The following is a 27,737-nucleotide window of genomic DNA, read 5'->3' on the forward strand; positions in this document are numbered from 1 at the left end:
TATTAATAGGCTTCCCATTTATTTCAGTCTCAGAGATACCACAGTCAATAAGAAAATTCAAAAGTCTCTGTGTATCAAACTATTCTAATGATCTCTCTGGTTTTGTTGTTCACTGTGAAAAATACATTCACTTTTATCTCTGCTAATGCCTCCACTTTATCGGTGACGCCCTAGGATCTCCCCATCCTCACGGGATTTAGGAAGCTCATTTTGACATCATAATTTCCTTCTCTCATTGCTGGCCTGCAGAGAAAAGTCACTACAGAGCATTCCAAGACTGCCAGTGCCCCCCTCACAAATGAGTTTCTTAACTCTGTGAAGAAGTGTTTATCATTTGTCATTGTCATTAGTAACTCTGACATTAAAACCTCTGCCTTCACATTTCTGGAAAAAAAGTCAGTAGTATAACATGTTTTCTGTATTGCAAGATTAACAATCCATTTTCCATTAAGTCTATACTGTCAAAAAAGATTAACAGAATTTGTATGGTATACAATCAACAGAACAATAGACAAAGTCCAAGATGGGAAGATCCAACCTGAAGTCAGGCTGATGGAACAGGAGCAAATCAGAGCAGAACAATGCCAAATTAACATTACAGAACTGAGTGGTTTTCTAACACTTCAACTCTTTGCCTCCCTGAATTAATTTTAAGGCCACATTTAGGTTGCCTGTTCTGAATACAGATTTTTATGAAATTTTGGAAGTGCTCTCAACATAATTTTCAAAAATTTTTTTCTCACTTCTTAATTTAATAAATATTGGGCACCTGTGAAGTGCTTGGCAATGTTCAGACTACATAGATTCAAAACAAAAGTCTTTGCCTTTATGGAGCTCACATCCCAATGGGCATTCATTGTGGCATGTCCATCATATTTTTGTACAAGGCCTGACACAAGGCATACTAAGGCCTCTCCCCTGAGTAATATTTAATAAAGGTCAAAGTTCAAACTGAAGCCCTACTATACCACTTATAAGGGTTCTCCGCTGTGTAGCCTCCTGACTACAGGGACGTGTTGAGCTATGGCTGAAACACGGACTTTAATGAAGCAAATGAGTTTTTCCTTTTGAACTTGATGATTGGAAGAATTCACATGACACTTGAGTTTTTTTTTTTTAATCACTTTATAGAACTTTTTTCCTGAGTGGACTCTCTGATGGTCTTATCACCCCTATCACTTTTGTAGGATTTATCACCAGCATGGATTCTGTGATGAATTGTTAGATTTGATCGCCAACTGAAGCTCTTACCACATGCCTCACACTTGTAAGGCTTCTCCCCTGTGTGAACTCTCTGATGAGACTGTAGTTGTGAAGACCGACTGAAGACCTTCCCACACACATCACATCTGTACGGCTTCTCCCCAGTGTGGACGCTCTGGTGAAGCTGAAGACTCGAGGCCTGACTGAAGTGCTTCCCACACTCCCCACACTTGTAGGGTTTCTCTCCCGTGTGGACCCTCTGGTGCATGTCAAGATTCAAGCTCCACTTGAAGCCCTTCCCACACTCCTCACATTTGTACGGCTTTTCTCCAGTGTGGACTTTCTGATGGGCTTGAAGGTGTGAACTCCGACCGAAGCTTTTCCCACACTCTTCACATTTGAATGGTTTTTCTCCGCTATGGACTCGCTGATGGGCAAGAAGATTTGAGGCCTGCCTGAAGACTTTCCCACACTCCTCACAATTATACGGTTTCTCTCCTGTGTGGATTCTGCAGTGAATTTTAAGATCTGCTCTACGACTGAATCCCTTCCCGCACTCTTCACATTTGTATGGTTTCTCACCGGTGTGCGTCAGCTGGTGAATCTGGAGTCGGGAACTCTGATTGAAGCCCTGCCCGCATTCCTCACACTTAAAAGGTTTCTCTACGCTGTGGGCCTTCTGATGGATCTGAAGATATGAACTCTGACTGAAGCCCTTCCCACACACCTCACATTTGTAGGGTTTCTCCCCTGTGTGGACGACCAGGTGAACCTGATAATGGGAGTTTCTCCTGAAGCTCTTCCCACACTCACCACATTTGTATGGTTTCTCTCCTGTGTGGACTCTTTGATGAGCCTGAAGGTTTGAACTCAAAGTAAAGCCTTTACCACACACATTACATACGTATGATTTCTCTCCAGTGTGGACTCCCTGATGGGCCTGAAGACTTGAAGGCCGACTAAAGCCTTTACCACATTCCTCACATCTGTAGGGTTTTTCTCCTGTGTGGACCCTCTGATGAATGTACAGATTTGAGCTACAAATGAAACCCTTCCCACATTCCTCACATTTGTATGGTTTCTCTCCTGTATGGACTCTCCGGTGGGACTGAAGATGTGAATTCCGACTGAAGCTCTTACCACATGCATCACATTTGAATGGTTTCTCCCCAGTGTGGACTCTCTGATGGTCCTGAAGATGAGAGGCTTGACTGAAGGCCCTCCCACACTCCTTACAATTATAAGGTTTCTCTCCTGTGTGGACTTTACGGTGAACAGTCAGTGCCGATCTACGACTGAAGCCTTTCCCACATTCTTCACATGTGAATGGTTTCTTTATGGTATGGACTTTCTGATGAGTTTGCAGATGGGGGCTCTGACTGAATTCCTTTCCACATGCATCACACTTACTGTGTTTTTCTCCCATGTGGACTCTCTGATGAATGCAGAGAACTGAGCTGTAACAGAAGCCCTTTCCACACTTATGGCACACATGAGAGTTCTCTTTTGATTGTAACTGCTGGTGCAGATCAAAGGTGGAGAGACTGGTGAAGGTTTCTCTACATTCATGACACTGGTAGGGTTTTTGTCTTGTGCCAATCACTCTATTCTGATCTGATGTTGAAATCCTTATGCTGTCTTTTCCATAATCATTGTGGCTGTAAGACTTTGCACTTTTGTATACTCCATGATCATCAAGGTGATGAGAAATCCAACCGGTGGTGGCTTTATTTTTCATGGAAATTTGCTGGTATCTGTCTTGATAACTCTGCAACTTGGTCAAGGAAGTCTTCCTCCAAGAATCCTGGGCAAACTCTGGATTCCCTGTACCATTGGGACCATCTGCTTTATCATTTAATATATAGTTCTTATCTTCAGAAATTGGAATCGATAGCCCTACCCCAACCTGGCAGGGGGAATCACCTTGTTTGTGGAACTGACAACTATTTACCGTGGAGTCGTGACATCTGGTTAAGTCATTTGCAATCTGTTGCCAGATTTGCCAGCAGGAAAGCTCTTCATGTGATCTTCTGTCTTGAACAGTTCTCAACTCACTTGCATGGTCTTCTCCTGTAAGGACAGAGAACTCAGAGATGTGGACAACTGATAGCTCTATTTACAGATTTGAGACTTTACACTTAAGACACAGTATAAGACTTTAATGAATGTCAGGATGGTTCGTCTTTTCTTTTTCACCACCTATGAAGTCCTTTGGTTTGTATACTGACAAAGATCAAGAGATGGTCCATTAAACTCCCAAATACTTAGCATTAATAAAACCCATTTAAAATAAAATCACCATCTGACACACTATTTAAGTCATTTTTCAAAAATTAACATGCCACTCCTACCACAACGCAGTACCAGTAAAGGCAAGCGTTTTGTTGTGCTCATAGCTTTGACACTGCCATAACAGACAAAATTCCTCTACCCCTGGGGATTACCCTCCAGTGAGGAGAGAGGTGAGAAACAAATGAACAAAAATATACCTGAGTGATGACCAATGCTTGGAAGCAAAATTAGGCAGGGCAGAGAGAATAATAAACAGAAGACTGTAGTTTCAATAGGATGGTCAAGGACAGCCTTCTTATGACATTAAAAGTGAGTGACCTGAATGAAGTAAAGAGGCCTGACGGATTACAGATGAAAGAGTATTCCAGGCAGAGAGGTGGACACATGAAGGGCCGCGAGGCATAAGCATCTTTTGCGGGTCTGAGAAGCAGCAGGGAGGACAATATAGATGAAAAAGACAGAGCCAAGATGGAGGATAGGAGATGTACTCAGAGAGGTAGTGGGGGCCGAACAGCAGACAGCAGACCACAGAGGACTCAAGAAGCCACCTTTAGGTGGTTTTTACTCTAAGTAAAATAAGCCATAAGGGAATCTTGAATAGAGAACTCACGTAACCTGCCTTAGAGTCAAAAAAGATCAGTCTGACTGCCACTTAAAGAACAGGCTACAGGAGAAAGGTAGGAGCAGGCAACCAGTACAGACCATGCAATAACCTGAGAAAGAGATTTCTGATCTGGACCAGGTGGCGGACAGCACTGGCATGATGAGAAGCAAAACAGAGAATTAATTATGAGAACTCGTAACCGCTTGGTTCTTACCAAAATTTCTCTCCATCTGGGATGCTGTATTCGTCATCCAAAGCCTCTCTTCTCTTTCTATATGTGATGTATCTCGTTTGAAGGGTTGATGTCCTGAGAACAAAGTCGCAAGTTAAAGTGAACATTCTAGCGCTAAAATTCACTGGAAATTTGATCTCCAACTGTGTATTCAAGAGATTGAAAGCGGTGTCTTTCAAACTTTGTATCGTGACCCACTGAAGAAACAGCATTTACTTCATGACCCAGATGTGTAAAAATATGTATTATTAAAATGAAGGCTGAATGATCTATTTCTAAGCAATTTCTATTTTCATTAAATCTGTTCCCACTGGCTCTCACACCACTCATGCAACTGGCCAGAGTTCTTGCTGCAGCGTGTTCTACCTTTCCTAAGAGCGCTGATATTTCCTATATTTTAAAAATTGCACGTAGGACTCAATAAATTGGCTTCCTAATCCACTAAGGGACAGGAGTGAAACCTGAAAAAGAACAGACAAGGTGCAGCAGCATCCTATCCATTTACAGTTCTTCCACAAAACACAAAAGAAAAAGACCTAAAACATCCTGTTTAGAAAGACCCCCTTGTGTTGCACAGGAACTGGCAGTCTGGTCCCCAAACTCAAGGAACCATTTTAAGGGTCCCAAAGCCTTAAAACGCCAAGGTCACAAAGACACTCCAGAGAAAGGCTGTCCTCACCCACTGAGACCAGGTTCCTGAAGTTTTCCACCATGACGTCCTGGTACAGCTTCCTCTGAGTGGAGTCCAGCAGCCCCAGCTCCTCCTCTGTGAAGGCCACAGCCACATCCTTGAAGGTCACTGCCTCCTGCAACAAACAATACGATAAACGCCATGTCCATGGAAGAGAGGTGGTGCCAATAAGGTGAGGAGGATGGGTGGGAAGCTGCTGTGGCTCTCGTGCCATCTGTAGACTTCCCAGCCCCCCTCCTCCTCTCCTGCCAGTGCCACATACTGGCTCTCCTCGGCCTCACCCCAAGTGCTGCTGTGAAAGAGAAAGTTTGTGTACTCACCTGATACTCTCAGTAAACTCCCTAAAATTCTAACTGCTGCCTCCTGAACTGAAAAGGTCTCACTTTTTATTTAATATTGCCAAGTGCCCCGAAATTTTGCCCAATTTAGTCCCAGGGGCACGCGACAGCACCTGCCTTCCCACAGAGGGAACCAGGTGAGGAGGGGCGGCGTGTGTGGAAATGAACCAAGAGGGTGTGCCTGGCCTCCCAGGGAAACCCTCTTTCCCTGTCTCTCGCTCGAGTGCAGTTCTCTGCCTCCAGATCCTCGGTTTTCTAGGGAAGCCTGAGCAGGTTTTTAACTTCTCACAATTCCTTTTCTTTGTATTTAAAATGAAGACGATTTGACATAACACTGTAAAATTATTACAACTCAATAAAAAATGTTTAAAAAAATAAAATAAATAAAAAATAAAATAAAATAAAATAAAATAAAATAAAGAGGAAACCATGCACCTCTTTATACGATTGTTCTAAGGTATCAATGCAATAACAAATCCTTTAAGGACCACTGGGTCTTTTAAAACTAAGGTCATGTATTACTTTGATTAAAAAAAATGGGAAAACAAACCAACCAGTAAATAAAATACACACAGGATATGACTCAGGCACGGGGGAGACGGGCTGTTGCTCTGCGAGTGAGAAAACAGCTAACAAGACCTACTTCCTCTGTGTGAAGCAGCAGTGCGACTGTGCCATGCCCTGCCCTGCTCGGATGTTCTACCCGAAACACCCGGGGCACTGCACAGAAGCCACAGTTCGTTAAGGGCAAATGGGGGCAATATTTTTCAGAATGGATTTTTTTGAGAAAAAGATTCGATCAGGAACACTGTCACCGTAGTGTTCCTAAAACAGTAAAAGTCCTAAATGAAATGTCTATGAGTAGAGAATAGTTTAAAAAAAAATAGGTACATAAGTTTGCAGGAACATGAAAAAGCAATTGAAAGTGAATGTCAAAAAATAAAAAATAAATTAAAAAAAAAGAAAGTGAATGTTGTATAATATCAAATGAAAAAAATTTTAAAGTGTATTTGTTATAAATACAAATACATGGCTATGAATACATATGATTAAGAGATTACAGGGGACACAGTATAACTCAAGTGGTAGAGTGTGTGCTTAGCATGCACGAGGTCCTGGGTTCAAGCCCCAGTACCTCCTCTAAAAAAATTATAAATAAACCTAATTACCTCCCCCTAAAAAAAGAGATTACAGAAATATAATACATTGTAATACAATACATTATATTGTATTATGTATTATTATACAATTTTATAATGCATATGTACAAATTTAGAACGTGCACTATTATACTATATTATAATACAATAATATAAGAGGCTAATTTGTAAGTAGGGAAGTAATAAAGTAGATGTTCTTCATTTCTATTAATTTTTCTTTCACTTGCGAAATAAAAAAAGATGAAATAAAATAAAAACTGAAACCAAAACTAATTAAACTTAACAGGGATTTAAAAAAAGCACGTCACGCACTCAGGTCCTCATACACCTTGACTCTCCTTGAAAAATAAAAACTTGTGTCCAATCTTTGAGTACTAACTGGCCTTTTTAACAGCAAGAAAGGCAAGCCATACTCACTTGGAAAGTGCTCATTTCCTCTTTCCTTCTGGGGACATGCAGAGCCCTGGGAAGACAGGAAAGGAAACAGAAGTCAATGGACACCGGTCAAGAATGTCGCTAGCCACATGGCTGCTCGCTGTGAATCAGCAAGGCACCCAGTCCTCAGGGTGGCTGCAGCTGACCGTGCTTGATGAGCAGAGCCCAGCATGGATACCAGATGCCCCCATGAGCCCGGAGCTAGCTCAAGGAACAACCCACCCAAACACACAAAGTGGCCCCTTCACAATGTGCCTGCAGCTTCCACAGTGGTCATTCTCATCCCTGGTATGGTGTAAACTAGACAACATAAGAGTAGGCTATGGAGGCCAAGACATGGAAGCAACCTAGATGTCCACTGACAGATGACAACGTAAAGAAATTGTGGTATACATACATATAATGGAATGCTACTCAGCCATAAAAAAGAATAAAATAATGCCATGTGCAGCAACATGGATGGACCTGGAGATTGTCACACTAGGTAAAGTAAGTCAAAGAAAGACAAACACCATATGATATCACTTATATGCAGAATCTGAAAAAATGAGACAAATGAACTTGTCTGCAAAACAGAAACAGACTCACAGACACAAAAAACAAACTTAAGGTTACTGGGAGGGAAAGGGGATGGGGAGGGATAAATTGGGAGCTTGGGATTTGCAGATACTAACTACTATATATAAACTAGATAAACAAGGACCTACTGTACAGCACAGAGAACTATATACAATACCTCGTAATAGCCTACAATGAAAAAGAATACGAAAAGGAATATATATATACATACACACACATAACTGAATCACTATGCTGTACACCAGAAATTAGCACAACATTGCAAATCAACTATACTTTGATTAAAAAAACAAAAGAGTAGGCTATGGAGTCAATATGCATGGGCTGAAATCCTAGCGAGGCCTTTCACCAGGAGTATCATCTTCAGCAAATTATTAACGTCTCTTTGTCTCAATTCTGTCACCTGCAAGTGGGGGGGAACAGTGGTATCCACCTCGTAGGACTGCTGTAAGGTAGAAAACTCTGAGAACACTCTCAGGGTTTCTTATTTCTCAGCAACTGCAGTAAAGCAGATGATATTTTATAGTTTGAAATTATCCTTATAAAGGCAATTTCTCCCAACAGAATACTGTAAGACATGTGGAGTTCCTAGGTTGTTGTTCTGTCATGCAAGAGTCTTTAGATTTCTCAAAATCTCTGGTTGTCTTCCTAAGAATTTTGTTATCTCAACAATATACTTAAATTGACATGGACAACTTTTTATAAAAGATGTAACAATATGTTGTTTCTATTTTTTTTTAAATTTTTTAAATGATGCTACTGGGGATTGAATCCAGGACCTTGTGCATGCTAAGCATGCACTCTACCACCAAGCTATGCTCTCCTCACTTTTGTTTCTTTTTAAACAGGGAGTATTCTTTTGACAACTATGCACAGAGGTGAAGAAAACTAGTAAAAGCCAAGATTCTGCAACAACAACAAAACTATTTGACACCCTGTACCTAATTTAAATGAAAACGACAAGAATCTGAGTTATAAATATGTAGTTATAAATAGATGAATGTACAAGAAATAAATGGATGAGAAGAGAAAGCTCTCCCTACGGCAAGATGCAAACTAGGGACTGTAGAATCAAAGATAGTTAGAAAATCAATGGATGCTAAACATCGGGGAAAGTTGGGGGAGGAATAAGATAGCCACACTGTTGCAAAAGGAAAAAACAGTAACATGGCAGACACCTTAGCCAAGAAAACAAAGTTGAAACCATCAGTTGGGACAAACCCACAAACTGACATTGGCTTCGGATGATGCCCTGAGAAGGATGTCTCACCACTCCTGCGGCATCCCTGCTGATGACGCATAACCTGAATCTCACTGTGAACAAATATCAAGCAAACCAAAAAAGGGGACATTTTACAATATAAATGGCCAATGCTCTTCAAAAATATCAAGAGCCAGAAAGAAAAATAAAGTCCGAGGAATCATTCTAGATTGAAGGAGACTAATGAAACAAAAACTAAGCATAGTGCATATAACTGGACTGGACCCTCAATTAGGAAAGAAAACTAGCTCTCAAAGACTGTATTAGGAAAACAGAAAAAATTTAAATATGGATTGCGGATTAGGTAACTGGGTTGTCAATGTAATTAATCTCATTTTGATCAGTCTTTAGCTTGTTCTCAACTGGTTCAGCAAACAAAAAAATATAAACATGATACAGCCGTGAAAGAGAAAAAACTACACAGCACGGACAGCTAAGAGCAGCAACAGCTAGGACTCGGTGTTTTTAACTGAGAAACAAGAATTGTGCTGAACAAGAAAAAGACAAGCCACCCCATAAGGCAGAGGCATTCTACAATGACAAAAATAACCAAAGAACTGCCCCTCTCAGATAAGAGGAGTGACTACTTCCTGAACAGCGGTGACAACTCCAGTCTCATTTTGTTTTTCCCATCTACTGGACAAAAAGTATTGAGATATTCAGTCATCAAATTGCATCTGACTCCTGACAGCATCCAACCCAGAATAAACCCTCCCTGCCTAAAACCCTCCCCAACTCAGCAAACATAAGCCAAAACCCTGTGAGCAGCCCCGCCTAACTGCCTCTTACCGTGGCGTGTGGGCTTTCTCAGTGCTGTCAACTGAAACAACTCAGCTCTTCAATCCCAGGGAACGTTCCTGGTGGTTTCTGGCTGATGGTCACAAAGAAGCAAACGGGCAAAACATAAACAACTGATGATTCTGTGTAAAGAATATATGAGACTTCCTTATACTACTTTTGCAACTTTTCTATGTGTTTGAAATTATATAAAAATAAAAAGTTACAGAAATTAGGAAACAGTCATAGTCATAACAGTAGTAGTAGGTCCGATGATGATGCCTATAGCAAAAACATCTAGTGTAACTAACAGTAACTCCTAGTTCATCTTCCCCCTTCAGGCAGAAGCCCTCTAGTATAAAAGATGGCAATGAATCCACTCCCCATTGTTTTGGAAAATACACCTTCACAACTTCTAATTCCTTCCATTTTGACTCATTATTTGCCAGCTGCCTTTTGCTTAGGTCAGGATTTTGCAAGGAGACCTGACAGTTGACAATAATTCGTTGGGGAATAAAATCACTGGACTAAGTAGGGCTCCGGGATATCCAGCTCAGTTTTATCTGTGACATCCAGCAGGGTCAATTTTGTAGGCCCCAGTTTCCAGACAAGACCCTTTCCTGAGCTTCTCGAATTTTCACGTGCATAGGAATTACCTCAGGATCTGGTTAAAATTCAGACTCCTGGGTCCCATACACGGAAATTCTAAATCAGAAGGTCTCATATGGGGTCCAATGATGTGCATTTCTACACGACTGATGCCAGTGCCAATGCCACTGGTTTGTGGACCACAATCTGAGTAGTATACATCAGTTCCAAAGAAAACAGCCTCCACAAAACAGAAACACACACAGAGTAACCAGACAAAAAGGCACTAAAACATTAACAACTGTTATTTCTACAGCTTAAGGTGATGGGTAATTAACATTTTTCTTTATGTATATCTGCATTTTCCACAATGATTACGTCACTCCTATAATATAAATATTGTTTTAAATAAAGTAAACGACTCAGTTGAGAAAACCTGTAAAAACTCATTAATAGCCTAAATCTTGCTCTCAAGGTCCCCACAATTAAGTCCCACCCACTTCCACAAAAATTTTAGCCAGCTGCCTATGCTCAAGGAGAATATACCAAAGAGATTAATACAATCAGGTGCTGGACTCGGGCTGCCTAGGTTCCAACCCCAGCTCTGCCTCCTACCATCTGGGTGAGCACCGGCCAACAGGTTGTGTTCCCTGCCTCCATCTCCACCATCTTTAAAGTAGAGAAAATAGCAGCCCCACTTCACAGAGCTACCTACCACTTTGTGACAGAATATGTTCATCTGTACAGTTTTTCGAATGAAACTTAGAGACGAAGGCTTAGTTATAATCATTACCTATGCCCAAGTTTCTATCATACGTTCTACAATTTATGTGAACATCTTATGGAGAAGAGTGCCAAGTCCTACTCACTTGGGGCTCTGTTGCCTATTCCTCCGTGCAGTACTTTCTGAGAAGTCAGGGCTGGGGAAGGAAAGGAGGTTGTGAAATACCAGGATTGTGTTTCCATCCCCTGTAATTCATACCCTCCGCTACCAGCTAGAAGCTCTCTCCTTCCAAAACAGGTCACGAGTCCAGGACAATTCACCTTCCTACGCTCACAGAACCTCACTGAGAAATGGGTGCTTCTCGGAGAATTACGGTAGTATTAATCACAACAATCAAGGCGTCAGGCCGTTGTAAACCTTTTACTTGTATTGTCTCCTTTTTTCTCAAAACACTGTATTAGGAAAGCATTACTTTTATCTCCCTTTTACAGAGCAGCAAATGGAGGCACAGAGGGGTTAAGTAACTCACCTAGTTTGATGCCGTAGGAAGTGGTAGGGCTAGCTCATAGATGGGAGAGGGTTAGTGGTGCGTTAAGCCCGGGAGACCCTCAAGCCCGGGAGACCCTCAAACCCGAGAAGCACGATCTGAGCCCGCCCCATCCCGGGGACGCATCAAACGGAAAGAAGCTCCTCCCAGGGGGACGCACACCACCACTCTCGATCCCCAAACCTCCGCCTTGAGCCGCTTCTCCTCTTTCTCCCCAAATGAAAGGTCGCTAATGTTGGCCCCAGGCGCGTTTTGGGGAAGTCTGAACAGATCATAAATAGCTGACGTGAATCACCCTAATCAGGGAAAAGATGGCTGCTACGCTGTCCTCTTGGGGCGGAAGTGCCTGCCGCTACCCGAAGCACCTGAACTACATTTCCCAGAATTCCACGGGGAAACCGGCTACAGTGGCCTCATTGTAGCGGCGGTATGTGGGACGACACAGAGCTCTGGACTACATGTCCCAGAATGCAAGGGGAGCGTGTGTGCCCTGGCTACAGTACTGCCTTCCTGGACTGCACTAACGGGCGAAGCCTCGCCGGGTGACGCGGAAGTGCCCTACGCTCTTGGTTTTCACTTCCCGGAATCCCGGAGAAGGTCTGGGGCAAAAATCTTGTTCGCGTGTCGGCCTTAGAAGAGTGTAGATTCTGTTTATTTTAAGGCTTACAAGCTCAGTAGCATTTTGGACACGTTCAAGGGTGCTAAACGACATAAATGCATTGCCTACCGCAGAGGCCTCTTTCTAAACGCCAAAGAGTTTCACCGTTGGAAAAAGAGCAGGAGGAAACTGGGCTTTCTTCGGCAGGAACTGAAGTCAAACGCCAAAACACCTCAATCCCTGAAACTGCGGAAAGGTGAACGTGTTTTGTTAGCATTTTCCAACCCTTGCAGAAGCAAGTGAAAATCGTTTCTAGAAAAGAAAGATACCATCATCCTAAGTCTCAAGTTATTTCTGTAATTATAATATTTGTGATGCTGATATTTGTCCAAGTGAACTTTAAGGGGGAAAAAAAATACTACTTGACAGACGGAGGGACAGTTCATAGTGATAAAAGTTTCAAGTTACTAGAAACTAATAATTTCAGTTCATACTTTATAGAGGGAAAATTGACAGCCGTTAAAAGAAAGATTCAAATTCATAATTGGTTCTGGAGATTTTAACACATACATAGAGGAAAATGTTGAGCCTTAAATACATGTATTAAAATAGAAAGGAAGCTGAAAATTGATTCAGAAAACATCCATTTCAGGAAGTTAATAAGCCAAAGAAGGCAGATGGTAGAAAATAACAGCAGATTCGTGAAATACAAAACAAACAAAATGAAGTAGGTCCTACACACACACACTCACACACATCAAAAGATCATCCTATGTATAAACAATAGAACTGATAAAAAGTGTGGTGAGAATGACCAAGAAAAAAGACAGATATGAAAAACTGCCAAAGTCAGAAATTTTATAAGCGACCATCATTAAATATAGGAGGATGTGGTGAACAACTTTATAAAAATGTATATGTAAATTTAGATGAGATATATTTTTAGAAAAAATAATTCACCTATCAACAATTTCCTTTCCCTCCCTTCCTTTTCTTTCTCTCTTCTTTCATTCTCTTCCTTCCTTCCCCTAAACCCTGTGTGTTCTTCAAGGGTCAACCATATCTACTAAAGTTGAACATACACCTTATAACTGGTTCCAACCATAGAAAGATCCCTCAAATAAAGTGTATCATACATTAGGCACAAGACATGTTCTAGATTGTTCACATCAGCACTAACTGTGAATGGAAAGATTAGCCAATATCCATCACTAACGGAATGAATAAATAGATTTTGGTATGTTTACCCACTGCAATAATATCCACCAATGAAAGTGAATCAGTTATACACTCCTAACAACATGATGCACATCATGGACATAATGTTGAGCAAATGAAGCTAGACACAAAATAGTACATATTATATAATTCCATTTATATAAAATACAAAACAGGCTAAATGAACCTATGCCATTACAAGTTAGTGATTACCATATGGAAAGTGACATTACTAGAATGAGCCAAAAAGGGGTATTTTGTCCTAGTCCTCCAAGAAGTAGACTGCAAGATGCTAAGAAAGACTTTAATGAACAAATGTTTTATTAGGGGACACATCTGAGAGAAAATGGCAGGGAGCTCTGGGAGGTTGGCAGAACCATCAGATCATGGTGTAAGTCTGACTTTGAGTGAAGGAGATTTGGAAGAAAGATTTGGTGAATCACCCTAGACTGCTTTGTAATCTAAGTAAAATTCCTCCAGGCTGTTCTTAAAAAAAAAAGTCATTGGACGGAAGAGTCTTGGCCTCCAAAAATGCACCTACATTAGGATTCCTGCTGAGTCCACCAGGAGCAGTTGTGGGTCTCCGTGCAAATGTGGTGATGGATTTGAGCACAGAAGCTGGGACCTTTGGTCAATTATGCTCCCAGCAGTCATCAGTATGAAGTAGACTGTCTCTTAATTTGGGTTTTCCTTGATATTATATTTGGTTGCATATTTTCAGCAGGACTAATACTGAAGCAACAATGTGTCTTGAGATTCTCAGCACATATCAGGAGGTCTAAAAATGTTGACTTGTTCTATTATTGATAATGTGAACATCTTGGCTAAGGTCGTGTTCACCAAATTTCTCCATGATACACCTACTTTATTTCCTTTTGAAATTACTACTACTTTGTGGAGAGGCACTTTGGGCTTTGTAGCATCCTCCTCCTATTTATTAACTTTTAACCAACAGTTTTAGAATTCATTGATTATTCTTGCTAGAATCAATTATTACTATGATAGTTGTAAATGATTTTTAAATTATATAATTCCTTCTATTAAGGTGGGAAGCCCATAAAAAGGTCAGCAGGACCCCCACGCAGGGCCACTAAGCTCCTGCAGCACCATCTGGTTCCCTGACTGGGAAGCTCTATCTCACTTTTTGCCTCTGAAACAGCTTACTTACCCTTAAAATTCTGTTGGTTCCCTGAGCTCACTTCTGATTGGTTATTTCCTTCACTCGTGTTTGGTCTGTTTCCCTCACTCTTGATTGGTTATTTCTCTCCCTCCTGCTTGGTCCATTTCTACAAAGCTTGTTCCTAATTAGTCAACTTTTGTTATACCTTACTTGCATATGATGTTGCAAAGTGTAAACTGGCAGCCTATAAAAGCCTGTGTAAACCTACAGACCGGGTCCAGAGCTTGGAGTGTTAATTCCTCTGGGCCGGCTGACATAATAAACCCTAGTTCTCCAACTCTCCAAGTGCTCTCTGGCCAGGATCCAGGTGTCACAACTGAGCTGTAAAACCGAGCTGTAACACTGAGCTGTATAGCACATTTTCCTGCAACACTATACTTATGGCTGGGCATTCTACTACAAGAGCCCTTCCTTCCTCGCTTCTTTCCTTCCTTCTTTCCCTCTCTCCTTTTTAATTCATATTTTATTTTGCTAATTATTTCTGCTTATGGTCAAATTGCTCAGATTTCCCCAGTGTGAATCCTTTTGAGCTGGATCTTTTTATATGTACCATTGCTCTTTCCTACTTTCTTGCACAGCAAAATTTTTCCATGATTATTTTGTGCTTTTCCTGCTCTAGCCCTGAAATAGGTATGTGGATATATATGCTTACTTACACCACATACACATGTTTGTACACCCACACACTTCTGTATCTACTTCTGTAAACACCTAGCACGTGCACTCATGCTCTCTCTCTATATATATATATATAAATAACTTATGGTCAGACCTCTGTATCTGTGGTTCCTCTGTATCTGCAGTCCTGCTTCCACGGGTTCAATCAACTGCAAACCGTGTAGCACTGCAGTACTGACTATTTAAAAATTTTGTGTCTATCAGTGGACCTGCCCAGTTCAAATCCATATTGTTCAGGGGTCAGCTGCAACTTGGTGATGAGTAAAGCCCTTTAACCAATTACACTGAAAGTATCACCACTGTGTCTGAGTATGGAATGACAACCAAACCGGCTTTGTCCTTTGTCCTTACTGGCTCCACATCCAGAGCGTCCTCCACTATTATGCTGTGTTCTCTCCTCATGTACATCCTTTCACAGGAAACCTTTAAAAAAAAAAAACCTCCAGAATATATGTACATCCATTTTGTTTCTAGCTCCAGGATTTGCCCTCTCCCTGTTACGGATTTATAATTAAAGTGTAGCATAACTTACAAACATTCAATTGTTGAAACAGAAAGAGACTCACAGACATAGAAAACAAACATAAGGTTACCAGGAGGGAGAGAGGGGAGGGAGGGATAAATTGAGAGTTTTGGATCGGCAGATACAAACTATTATGTACAAGTAGATAAACAACAAGGTCCTACTGTAGAGCACAGGGAACTATATTTAACAGCTTTTAGTAACCTGAAATGAAAGAGTATGAAAAGGAATACATGTATATATATGTATGACTGAAACATTATGCTGTACACCAGAAATTGCCACATTGTAAACTGACTATACTTCAATAAAAAAAGAATATGAAAAAGAATATGTATGTATAACTGAATCACTATGCTGTACACCAGAAACGAATACATTGTAAATCAACTGTACTTCAATAAAAAAAAAGTTTGAAAAAAGATTCAATTGTTGAAACTCATCAACTTAAATGTGTATGGAAAAGAATCTGAGAATTTTTTCCTTTTGAAATTGCCTCCCACGGGGAAGGGTTTGGCTCAGTGGTAGAGTGCATGCTTAGCATGCCTGAGGTCCTGAGTTCAATCCCCAGTATCTCCATTATAGATAAATAAATACCTAATTGCTCCCCCAAAAGCAAACCCCAACCTCCCCCCCAAAAAAACCAAAACAAAAAAAAGAGGAAAAAAAAGAAGAAATTGCCTTCCAGAGTCCATACCTTAATTTTGATCTTACAACTTAAATGACAATATAGAACAATCATATTATGAGGTCTTAACTGCAAGGGATAATTATTCAGTACTTAAAATTAAAAAAAATTATGTAGTACTTTTTCAAATTCTGTTGTAATAATTTACTGCTCTGGTAATATTCAATATTCAATGAAAAATGAAAACATAACCTGAAATTAAAAAATGGAAAAAAACCTGTAAAATGTTCCTTGCCAAGGAAACCCACTATGGTAGAGTATCTTTTACAAATTACTTTATGCACGTACACGTACATGTGCGCACGCACACACACACAAAGATTTATGGTTGATTATATCAAGAAGACTACAATCTGTGGTCTCTCAAAGTCCGTATTATGTATTTTTTCTGCCATTACAGGTATCTGCCATAATTTTAATGGCTTCAGATTCACACAGGAATATAGCAAAACTCGAATTTCTACAGATGTACATTTATTTCAATTAAAAAATTCAGTGACATCATTGATGTGGTGCTCAATTTTTTGGTATTTTAATTTCATAATCATAGCATCCAATGATATGATTTCCAGATGCAAGAGATGTACAATTTATATTCTGATATGTTCTCCTTTCCCCAAACCATGCTTTCCTGCTACCAATAGGGAAAGCATATAAATGCCAGTCTCACCTCAATAATACATTTGATAATTTGATCAAATTCCTGCAAGTTTTCTGGTGATTTGCCCCATGGATGTGGGGGAAGACTATGGCAAAGACCCCTGAGAAGTTCTTAAAGAAGAAATGCTACCATAATTAGAAGGCAAACATTTCTGGCTGAAAACACAGACAATTAGAAATCCATAAAAATCTCCAGATCGACTAAGAACATGCTTGTCATTGGTAACCACCTGCGATGCTTTCGAAGTGTTACAGTAAGCCCGGCCTTAACACTGATAGACAAAAATCAATTGTATAATATGCATTTAACCTGCTGTTGTAGAGTTAACCACAATTTTTCAGTCTGCATTGTTAGGAAAAAAAATCATGAGATAGTTCAGTTTATACTAGACACAATCCTTGGAAAACCAGACAGGACCCCAAATAATCCCCTGACCTGTAGAACAGACGCTGTGGGAGGAAAGACGCCAACTGCAACCGACTAACACCACGTTAATTTCATGGACTGTCATACAGAGTGGTTTCCTGCATCTCAACAAATGTTCCTTTCCTGAATTAATCTTATTTTGCGGGTTTCCTCCTCTGGATATAATTTTCATATGTTGAACCTTTTCACCTTTTGGATTACTTAACGGCCAAGCACTAAGCACACCTGCAAGCGCTAGTCAGTGTTAAGATGGGGGAGATTGAGCAGGCAGGTCCCTGCCCTCCTGGAGCTCACATTCTAAGGACAGAGATTCTGACGAGCCTGTCCCTATGCTTTTGCTAAAGGCCAGACCAAACTCTTTTCCCTTCTAAGTCCTATCTCCAAAGTGACATGTCACAGTTCTGACAGCAGCCGCCACTGCACCAGTTAGAAGGGCTCTCTGCTGTGCCGTCTAGAGAGAACTGGGATCTGTTCAGCGACTGCTTCCACACCAACTAACCTCCAATATTTTCTCTCCTCTGAGACCTAATGATGACAAGAATTCAGACGGCACATGAGGGTTCTGAAAGCATCATTCTGTAGGACTTCCTTCCTCTGATAGTTCCTTGAGGTTCTGACCACTCTCGTCACTTTCATAAAATGCATCGCCTGTGTGAATTTTGTGATGACTCACAAGATTGGAGCGCCAGCTGAAGCTCTTACCACATGCCTCACACTTGTAAGGCTTCTCCCCTGTGTGAACGCGCCTGTGATACTGAAGCTGTGAAGACCGACTGAAGACCTTCCCACACACATCACATCTGTACGGCTTCTCCCCAGTGTGGACGCTCTGGTGAAGCTGAAGACTCGAGGCCTGACTGAAGTGCTTCCCACACTCTCCACACTTGTAGGGTTTCTCTCCCGTGTGGACCCTCTGGTGCATGTCAAGATTCAAGCTCCACTTGAAGCCCTTCCCACACTCCTCACATTTGTACGGCTTTTCTCCAGTGTGGACTTTCTGATGGGCTTGAAGGTGTGAGCTGCGGCTGAAGCTTTTCCCACACTCCTCACATCTGAATGGTTTTTCTCCGCTATGGACCCGCTGATGGGTCAGGAGATGAGAGGCCTGACTGAAGACTTTCCCACACTCCTCACAATTATATGGTTTCTCTCCTGTGTGGATTCTGCAGTGAATTTTAAGATCTGCTCTACGACTGAATCCCTTCCCGCACTCTTCACATTTGTATGGTTTCTCACCGGTGTGCGTCAGCTGGTGAATCTGGAGTCGGGAACTCTGATTGAAGCCCTGCCCGCATTCCTCACACTTAAAAGGTTTCTCTACGCTGTGGGCCTTCTGATGGATTTTGAGATACGAACTCTGACGGAAGCCCTTCCCACACACCTCACATTTGTAGGGTTTCTCCCCTGTGTGGACGACCAGGTGGACCTGATAATGGATTTTCATCCTGAAGCTCTTCCCACACTCACCACATTTGTATGGTTTCTCTCCTGTGTGGACTCCCTGATGGGCTTGAAAACTTGAACTGTAAATGAAGCCTTTACCACACACTTGACATACATATGGCTTCTCTCCAGTGTGGATTCTCCGATGAGCCTGAAATTGTGAAGGCTGAATGAAGCACTTACCGCATTCTTCACACTTGTAAGGTTTCTCTCCCGTGTGGACTCTCTGGTGGATATGAAGATTGGAGCTACAAGTGAAACATTTCCCGCACTCCTCACATTTGTATGGTTTCTCCCCAGTGTGGACCATACAGTGACTGTTAAGTGCTGATCTACGGCGGAAGTTCTTACCGCATATATCACATTTGAACGGTTTCTCCCCAGTGTGGATTCTCTGATGTTCCTGCAGGTGCGAAGCATGAATGAAGGCCCTTCCACATTCGTCACAATTGTAAGGCTTCTCTCCTGTGTGTAATTTACAGTGAACAGTAAGTGTGGACCGACGGCTGAAGCCTTTCCCACACTGCTCACATTTGAATGGCTTCTCGACGGTGTGGACTTTCTGATGAGTTTGCAGCTGTGTGCTCTGACTGAATTCCTTCCCACACTCATCACATTTATAGCGTTTCTCTCCCAAGTGGACTCGCTGATGAATACGAAGTGCTGAGCTGTAACAGAAGCTTTTTCCACACACACTACACGTATGAGACTTCTCTCCTGAGTGCATTTGTTGGTGAAGATCAAAGTGGGAGACATCGCTGAAAGGTTTCTTACACTCATTACATGGATAAAGTTTCTGGCCTGTGTGAGTTAAAGCCAGTCCTGCCCCACCCTGGCCAGGTGAGTCATCTTGCCTAGGGAACTCAGAACTTTTTATCATGAAGTCTTGACACCTGCTTAAGTCACTGGCAATCTGATGCCACATCTGCCAGCAGGGACGCTCTCCATGTGGTCCTGCTTCCGGAACAGCCTCCATCTCACTTGGGATCTTTCCTTCTGTAAAGACACAAAATTCAGAGACGTGAACAACTGAAGGCTCTGTTCAGGGTTTTCAAGATTTCACATTCAGGAGAGAGTGTGAGACTAGAATGAGTCCAGAGAATGTTCAGTTTGTCTCTTCCATTGTGTACCGTGTGTTCTGGTTTGCCTGACAATGGAAACCAAGAGGTCTAGTTGGCCACTATCCATGTAGCATCCCATAAAACCCCTCAGTTGACTTCAGCCCAGTAAGAACCATACCACACCTCTGACCGCTAGAACCGTGAGGCAATCAACATGTGCTGTGCTAAGCCATGAGGTCTGTGGTAGTTTGTCAGGGCAGCCACGGGTGACACGGCATCCCTGGCAGGTGTGAGGACAGCGGGGAGGCCAGTGTGGCTGCAAGAGATGGAGGAAGAGGGACAGAAGGGGAGATGCATCAAGAAGGCTTGGTTGGGTGGGGGGAGGGACGACCAAGAGCAGAGTCTGGAGGACTCCAGGAGCCACTTTAAGAGGTTTTAACTTTAAGAAAAATAAGAAGCCATGAAGGGTTTAATAGAGGAATTATAACCTGACTTACATTTCCTAAGGATCACTTTGGCTGCTACACGGAGAACAGACTATAAGAGGGGAGGAGTGGCAGAGGGGCAACCAGTACGAAGGTGACTGAAAGAATTCAGCAAAGAGGTGTGCACATGGAGCAGATGAGAGCAAAATGGCTGGAGAGAAGTCAGACACGTGGGAGAGCGTCCACAAGGACTCCCATCCGCCCGGTTCTTACCTGACTTCCTTTCTCTTTGGGCTGCTGTCTTTACCCACCAAAGTCCATCTGCCTTTTCTAAGTGGAATATATCATGTTTGAAGGGGTGACACCCTGTGAACATGAAAAGTTACTTATTTAAAATGAATACACCAAAGGTACAATTAACTGGAAATTTAGATTCCTGAATTTAATGTTGATCAATTAATCAAAACTGATGTTTTTCAAAGTGTTTTTCAAAACATGATCTATTTGAAGAAACACTGACATTTCAAGACGTAGACACATATGCATAAGTATTACAAAAATCTGTTTCTCACTAATGACTATTTTCATTAACTCCCCTCCCCTTGGTTCTTATATCATTCACTTAATTGGCCAGAGTTTTTGCTGCAATGGGTTCCATTCTTCCTTACAAGTTCTGATATTTTTCTATCTTATTTTATTTCCTTAAAAATTGCTGGCATAATATGATCTGCAATCCCACTCCAGGGCATATATCCAGAGAGAACTCAAATTCAAAAAGACACATGCACCCCAGTGTTCACAGCAGCACTATATACAATAGCCAAGACACGGAAGCAACCTAAATGCCACTGACAGATGACTGGATGAAGAAGCTGAAGTTGTGGTATATATACACAATGGAGTATTACTCAGACATAAAAAAAGAATAAATTAATGCCATTTGCTGCAACATAGATGGACCTGGAGATGGTCATTCTAAGTGAAATAAGACAGAAAGAAAAAGAAAAATACCATAAGATATCATTTATATGTGGAATCTAAAAAAAAAGACACAAATGAACTTATTTACAAAACAGAAACAGACTCACAGACACAGAAAACAAACTTATGGTTACCAGTGGGGGCAGGGGGTGGGAAGGGATAAATTGGGAGTTCGAGATTTGCAGATACTAACTACCATATATAAAATAGACAACAAGTTTATACTGTATAGGACAGAGAACTATATTCAATATCTTGTAGTAATCTATAATGAAAAAGAATATGAAAATGAACACATGTATATGTAATCAAAAAGAATATGAAAATGAATATATATATATGTATGACTAAAACATTATGTTGTACACCAGAAATTGATGAAACACTGTAAACTGACTATACGTCAATAAAAAATAAAATAAAAAAGATGTACAATAAAGAAAAATCGTTGGCATAAAAGTCAGGTCCACCAACGCAAGGGGACCATTTCAAGACCCTGTCAACACCTGAGGACACAAAGCCAGGCCAGACCAGGGAGCTGACATTTAGTTAGAGAGGTTTAGCCTGTGCTCACCCACGGAGACCAGGTTCCGGAAGTTCTCCAGCATCACGTCCTGGTACAGCTCCCTCTGGGTGGAGTCCAGCAGCCTCAGCTCCTCCTCTGTGAAGACCACGGCCACGTCCTTGAAAGTCAGTGCCTCCTACAACACCAAACACACGCAACCTCAATGTTACAATCAATGGCCACTTGAAAACAGACAGCACTGATGTGGTGGTGAGGATGGGTGAGAAGTAAGTCCAGATTCTGAGGCACATAAGTCAATCTGTAGACTCCCTGACCCTTCTCTTTCTCTCCTGCCAATGCCACACGCTGATTTTCCTCAGCCACATCCCAAATGCAGCAGTGATAACAGTCTTTGTATATATTTTGTAACCTCATTGAGTCTACTTACAAGTAACCCTCTGAAACCCTAAACGTGTATCCTGGGCTACATGCATTTTACTTTTTTGTGAATATTGCTATTTGTCCCCAGAAGAGTTGAGCGATTTAATCCAGACATATTTGATAGCACCTGCCTTCTTCCTCTTAGACACACAAACCCTCCTGTAACAGAAAAGCTAGGCCTTTTCATTAGTGTCTGCCAAACTAACATGTTTTTAGGAACCTGTGTGGGAGAGCTATGTAGTTCGTCCTATGTATCTTCAAGGCACACACCACATCTCTCTCTCTCTTTTTTTTTTTTTGTGAAAAAGCTTTAATGTAAAGTCCACTGACAAGGATGCAGGAGGCAAGGCTCTCAAATCAATCTACTCGATCCACGGTTTGCGGCAAAATTTAAGGGGTTGAGGGCATTTCAAACTTGGAAGCTGACTGGCTGCCTTGAATATAAACTACTCATGAGGTTGGAAGTCAGATTTTCCTTCTTAAAGGACTTCTTGCCCCATAAAGGGCTTTCGTGACAACATTTCTATTCTCTGAGTTCCACAGGTTGCAGATCCCTCCCTGGTTCTGGGGTCTTCCTGGAGACGAGGGTTCCCATCTTGCACACAATACACCTAATTGGAGCATTCAGTGTCCCACTCTGGGACCAGCATGCCTCGGCACGATTCCCAAAGGTCTGGGCGGCCCTAACCCTTACTAGCTGTGTGACCTTGGACAAGTGTGCCTGCGTGCCTGAGTTTTCTCTCTGTAGAGTGGTCCTTACATAACAGACTTCTTTCAAGGATTAAATGAGGGAATATCTACAGCATTTGGAAGAGTAAGTGGCACAGTATAAGTGCCTAATAAATAAAACGTGTTTGTGTGATGCAGCAGTTGGAGCTCATATTCGGATATTCTACCTAGAAAACAGCCAACACGACACATACCGAATGTACTCTGTCTATACTGAGCTCACAGCCCATGAGGACAAAAAATTGGCAGATTGCTTTCAGAGCTGATTTTAGGGGCAAAGGTTTTATGCAGGAAAGCAATCACTCAGTATTGCTTAAAACCATCAAATTATTAAGCCACCTAAATGTCTACAGGTGGGAAGTAGTTAAAAATGAAAAGGTACATCGATTCAATGGGACTGCGGGGTATCCATTAAAAAATGAACGTTATATAATATTAAAAGAAAGAAGTCACAATTTAAAATTAGATGTATATATACTATTGCTGGTGGGAATGTAAACTGCTGCAGCCACTCAGGAGAACAGTATGGACGTTCCTTAAAAAACTAAAAATTGAGTTACCCTATGATCCTGCAATCCCACTCCTGGGCATCTATCTGTAGAAATCTCTAATTCAAAAAGCTGCATGCACCCCAATGCTCACAGCAGCACTTTTCACAACAGCCAAGACATGGAAGCAACCTGAATGTCCATCAACAGATGACTGGATAAAGAAGGTGTGGTGTATGTACACAATGGACTATTACTCAGCCATAAAAAAGAATGAAATATTGCCATTTGCAGCAACATGGATGGACCTAGAGATTATCACATTAAGTGAGGTAAATCAAAGAAAGAAAAATACCATATGATACCACTTATATGTGTAATCTTTAAAAATGATACAAATGAACTTATTTACAAAACAGAAACAGACTCACAGACATAGAAAACAAATTTATGGTTACCAGAGGGCAAAAGCAGGGGTGAGGAAGGGATAAATTAGGAGTTTGGGATTAACATATACATACTACTATATGTAAAAAGATATATATACACACACACACACTATATATAAAAATATATAAAACTACTATATATAAAACTATACATAGCACAGGGAACTGTACTTAATATCCTGTAATAACCTATAATGGGAAAGAATCTGAAAAAGGAGATATATATACACGTATATATGTATATACACATATATACGCATATATACACATAACTGAATCACTTTGCTGTACATCTGAAACTAATACAACACTGTAAATTAACAATAGTTCAATTAAAAAAAGATTAAAAAATTCTCTAGTGAAAAATACACAAACAAGTAGCTGAAATTAGATGTATACCATGAATACAAATACAGTTATGAATGTCTCTGAGGAAGAGCACAAGAAAATAAAAACAGCTAGTCTGTCCAAAGAGAAGTAGCAAAGTGGGAGAGTCGTGTATTTCTAGAATTTCTTCTTCTCCATAAAATAAATAATAAAATAAAGTAAAAAATAAAAACAAATGCAAAGAGAACTCAAAGGGCAAAGTAAGAGCTGGGGGCAGAACAGGCCTTCCAATGCCTGTTGTTCTGCTTGAGTCGTCCCAAGAAAAGCGTGCGACAATCTGAGGAATGGGATGGAACTTTGAAAGTGAGAAAGGCTGGCCCTACTCACCTTGAACGCAGTCATTGTTCCTCCCACTTCTGGGGACAAGCAGAGTCCCGAGGGACACAGATCCGGGGAAGTCAAAACTGTGCACAGCAGGGTGCCTGGGAAGGCAGGAAAAAGACATCAAAGAGTGGCCTGGGATGCTGCTCACCTGCCCTGACCTGGACTGTGAACAAGCATATGCGTGATCACAGCTCATGACTCATAACGTAAAACCAGAAACAACCGAAATGTCAGCCCAGGCGTGAATGAACAAACTGTGGCAAGATCCATACAATGGAGTGTTCACGTGCCAACTGCAAGGAATGAAGTACTGATTACACTACAACACGGATGAATCTTGCAAACACTGTGGACAGCAAAAGAAGACAGACACAAAAGACGTCATACTGTACAATTCCATTTATATGAAACATCCATAATAGGCAAATCTATGGAGACAGAAAGTAGGTGAGTGGTAGCCCGGGTACCAGTGGAGAGAAAGAGGATTAACTGAGGAATCCAACTAGCGAAATGAAAATGTTCTAAACTGTATCATGGCGATGATGGCCCTACCCAGCAAAGTTACAAAAAATCATTGATTTGTACACCTGAAATGGGGGAATTCTAAAATATGTACCCCGTATCTCAAGTTGGTAAAAATAAGTGTTAATCTACAAATCACTTAAATTAGCAAAACTAGAAAGACAAATACCATATGATATCACTTATATGTGGAATCTAAAAAATGATACAAATGAACTTACTTACAAAACAGGAATAGACTCACAGACATACAAAACAAACTTATGGTTACCAAAGGGGAAAAGGAGGGGATAAATTAGGGGTTTCAAGAACGAAAAAGACAAAGGCTGTGGAATCATTCTGTGTTAAAGAAGAATATGAAGAAAGTATGACAAAAGTTCTGCGAAATGTTTATAAACAAATCTACAACTTAAGGAAAGGCACAAACCTGGACTTTGAATTGAAGGAAACTCAATTATGAAGACTTCCAATGAAAAACAGAACAAAATAAATATAGGACCCTGGATTATATATCAGTACATCATCTAATGTACCATCCAGCATTATCTACTGTTACCTGTTAGCTACAATTACCAATAACTCAATAGAAACCTAGCAGATACACACTATTCTCTAGTATAGTGTCTAATATTACCAAGCATATGATGCTGAAATCCTCTAATCCGCCTTCTCTAAATCCCTCGTAACAAGACACCTCCTGACCACCCAGGACATGTCGGCATCCTTCATGCAGAAAGCTAAGACCAGTTGCCACTGAATACAGGTACATTCTTGGTGTCATCTGGCTGATGGAGCACAGAGCAGACAGGCAGAATGTAAACAGTTGGTGAATTTGGGTAACAAGTATATGAGAGTTCCTTATTCTATTTCTGCAACTATTCTATAGGTTTAAAATTATATAAAAAGTTTTTAAAAATCAAAAACAGTCACAGGAATAATAATAAGAAGAAGAATAGTAAGGATGATGGTGAAATTATATGGAAGTCCATTTGTTTATTCTTTCTTGTCAGTGTTTGGAAATTTCCATAGTTAAAACACATGAGGTAAAAAACCATTCAGAAAAGGATGATAAAACAAATTGTAAAATGTTTATAAAGAAATATATCAAAAGAACCACTAAACAGAAATGCATTAGAAGCTTAACAGTTGCTATCTTTACATCCTGGATTGATAAGTATTTAAAATAATTTTTTTCCTAACATATTTCTGCAATTGGTGAATGATCCACAATGGCATGGTTCTTTAAGAATATGGAATATTATTTGTAACAAGTGAAGCAAAAGAGTTGACAACGTTTTTAAAAACTTATAGAAAAGTCCAAGCCCATTTGCTTTGCTTTTAAGGTCCCTCATAATCAAGTCCTAGCTACAGGGCCTGATTCCACTTGGTTCCTACGACTTAACGAGACTACATCCAAGAGATTATGAACTCAAGCTCTGGAATCAGGCTGCCTGAATTCCAACCCCAGCTCAGTCTCTTACTAGATCGCTGACTATTGGCAACTAACTTCCAGCTCCCTGGGTCTCAGTATCATTTTACAGAAAAGGAAAAAAGCACTATTTCTTCACAGTCATGGTGTGGCTTAATGTATTTATTTGTATAAAGCTGTCATCGTTGAAGTTAGTAGTTAAGAATCAACTATTATCAATACCCGTGTCCAATTACACATCCTACACATCCTCTGACTGACGTGAATATCATTGTAAAAGAAGTGTCAAGTCCCACTTAGGCGGAGCTTTGCTGTCAGTAGCCCTGGAGTCACTGCCTCTACCTCCGTGTAGTCCTTTTGGAGAAGTCACGCTGGGGAAAGAACGAATGCTATGAAATGCCACCATCGAGTCGCGGTCCCGGATGAAAGTTAAAAGTCTCCCCACTCCCCCCGAGCAATCTGAAAGCAACCCTCACCTTCCCCCTCAAAAAAGTCAGAAGCAGTCAGATCCAGTGTCACGCAGGGATAGAGAAAAGAATAAGGTCACTCACTGAAGCTGTATCTCTGACCCTAACCCGGGGACCTGACCGCTCGTGGGGAAAACAACACTAAGAAGAGATCACCATTCACTACGAGCCAGGAACTGGTTTAGACTTCTAGGTGTACCACCTCTCAATTCCAAAAAGAATTCTATTAGGAAGGTAACAGCCTAATATTATAAAGAAAAGCAACAGGAGGCACAAGGAGATTAACTCCCAATGCGAGGAAAATAGGAGCACGCGTGGAAGATGCAGGGAGGCGGACTGGGCGAGCGGAGAGCCGCGGAAACTCTCAACTCAGCAGATACGCGACCAGAGCCCGCCCTCTCTCTGGGTCGTGAGAATGCCTCAAACGCCCCGAGGCTCCGCCGAGGGGAACGGACACCGCCGCCCTAGGAGCCCCCATACCTGCGCTCTCTGCCGTGGATTCTTTTCCCCTAAACCAACTGCCGGGTCGTCGCGGGTCCCAAGCATAGATCCAGGAAGTTCGGAGGAGCCAGTGAGACACGGAACTGACGCACCTCACGGAAAATACACTATCAACCTCTCACTTCAGGAACGGAAGTGCCGAAGAGTCTACGTTGCTTCTGGACTACACTTCCCAGAATCCA

At 41.3% G+C, this 27,737-nt stretch overlaps 1 protein-coding gene across 12 annotated transcripts; it reads right to left on the reverse strand.

Moving 5' to 3' along the window:
• LOC102545218 (uncharacterized) lies at positions 1-27,660 on the reverse strand. 12 transcript variants are annotated; one of them, XM_072966914.1, is made up of 8 exons: positions 11,615-11,901; positions 11,414-11,442; positions 11,030-11,080; positions 9,585-9,666; positions 6,938-6,983; positions 5,011-5,137; positions 4,314-4,406; positions 1-3,273 (listed from the first exon to the last, which is right to left on the reverse strand). In XM_072966914.1, the coding sequence occupies exons 5-8, from the start codon at positions 6,950-6,952 to the stop codon at positions 1,121-1,123; spliced, it is 2,388 nt and encodes a 795-aa protein (XP_072823015.1). In that variant the 5' UTR covers positions 6,953-6,983; positions 9,585-9,666; positions 11,030-11,080; positions 11,414-11,442; positions 11,615-11,901; the 3' UTR covers positions 1-1,120. The 12 variants fall into 12 exon arrangements, with proteins under 12 accessions (XP_072823015.1, XP_072823020.1, XP_072823017.1 ...); XM_072966919.1 differs by having other exon boundaries at positions 9,585-9,715; XM_072966916.1 differs by lacking the exon at positions 11,414-11,442 and having other exon boundaries at positions 11,727-11,901.
• Between the last annotated feature and the right edge of the window lie 77 nt (positions 27,661-27,737).

This window comes from Vicugna pacos, chromosome 9 (genome assembly GCF_048564905.1).
Source record: "Vicugna pacos chromosome 9, VicPac4, whole genome shotgun sequence".
NCBI lineage: Eukaryota > Metazoa > Chordata > Mammalia > Artiodactyla > Camelidae > Vicugna > Vicugna pacos.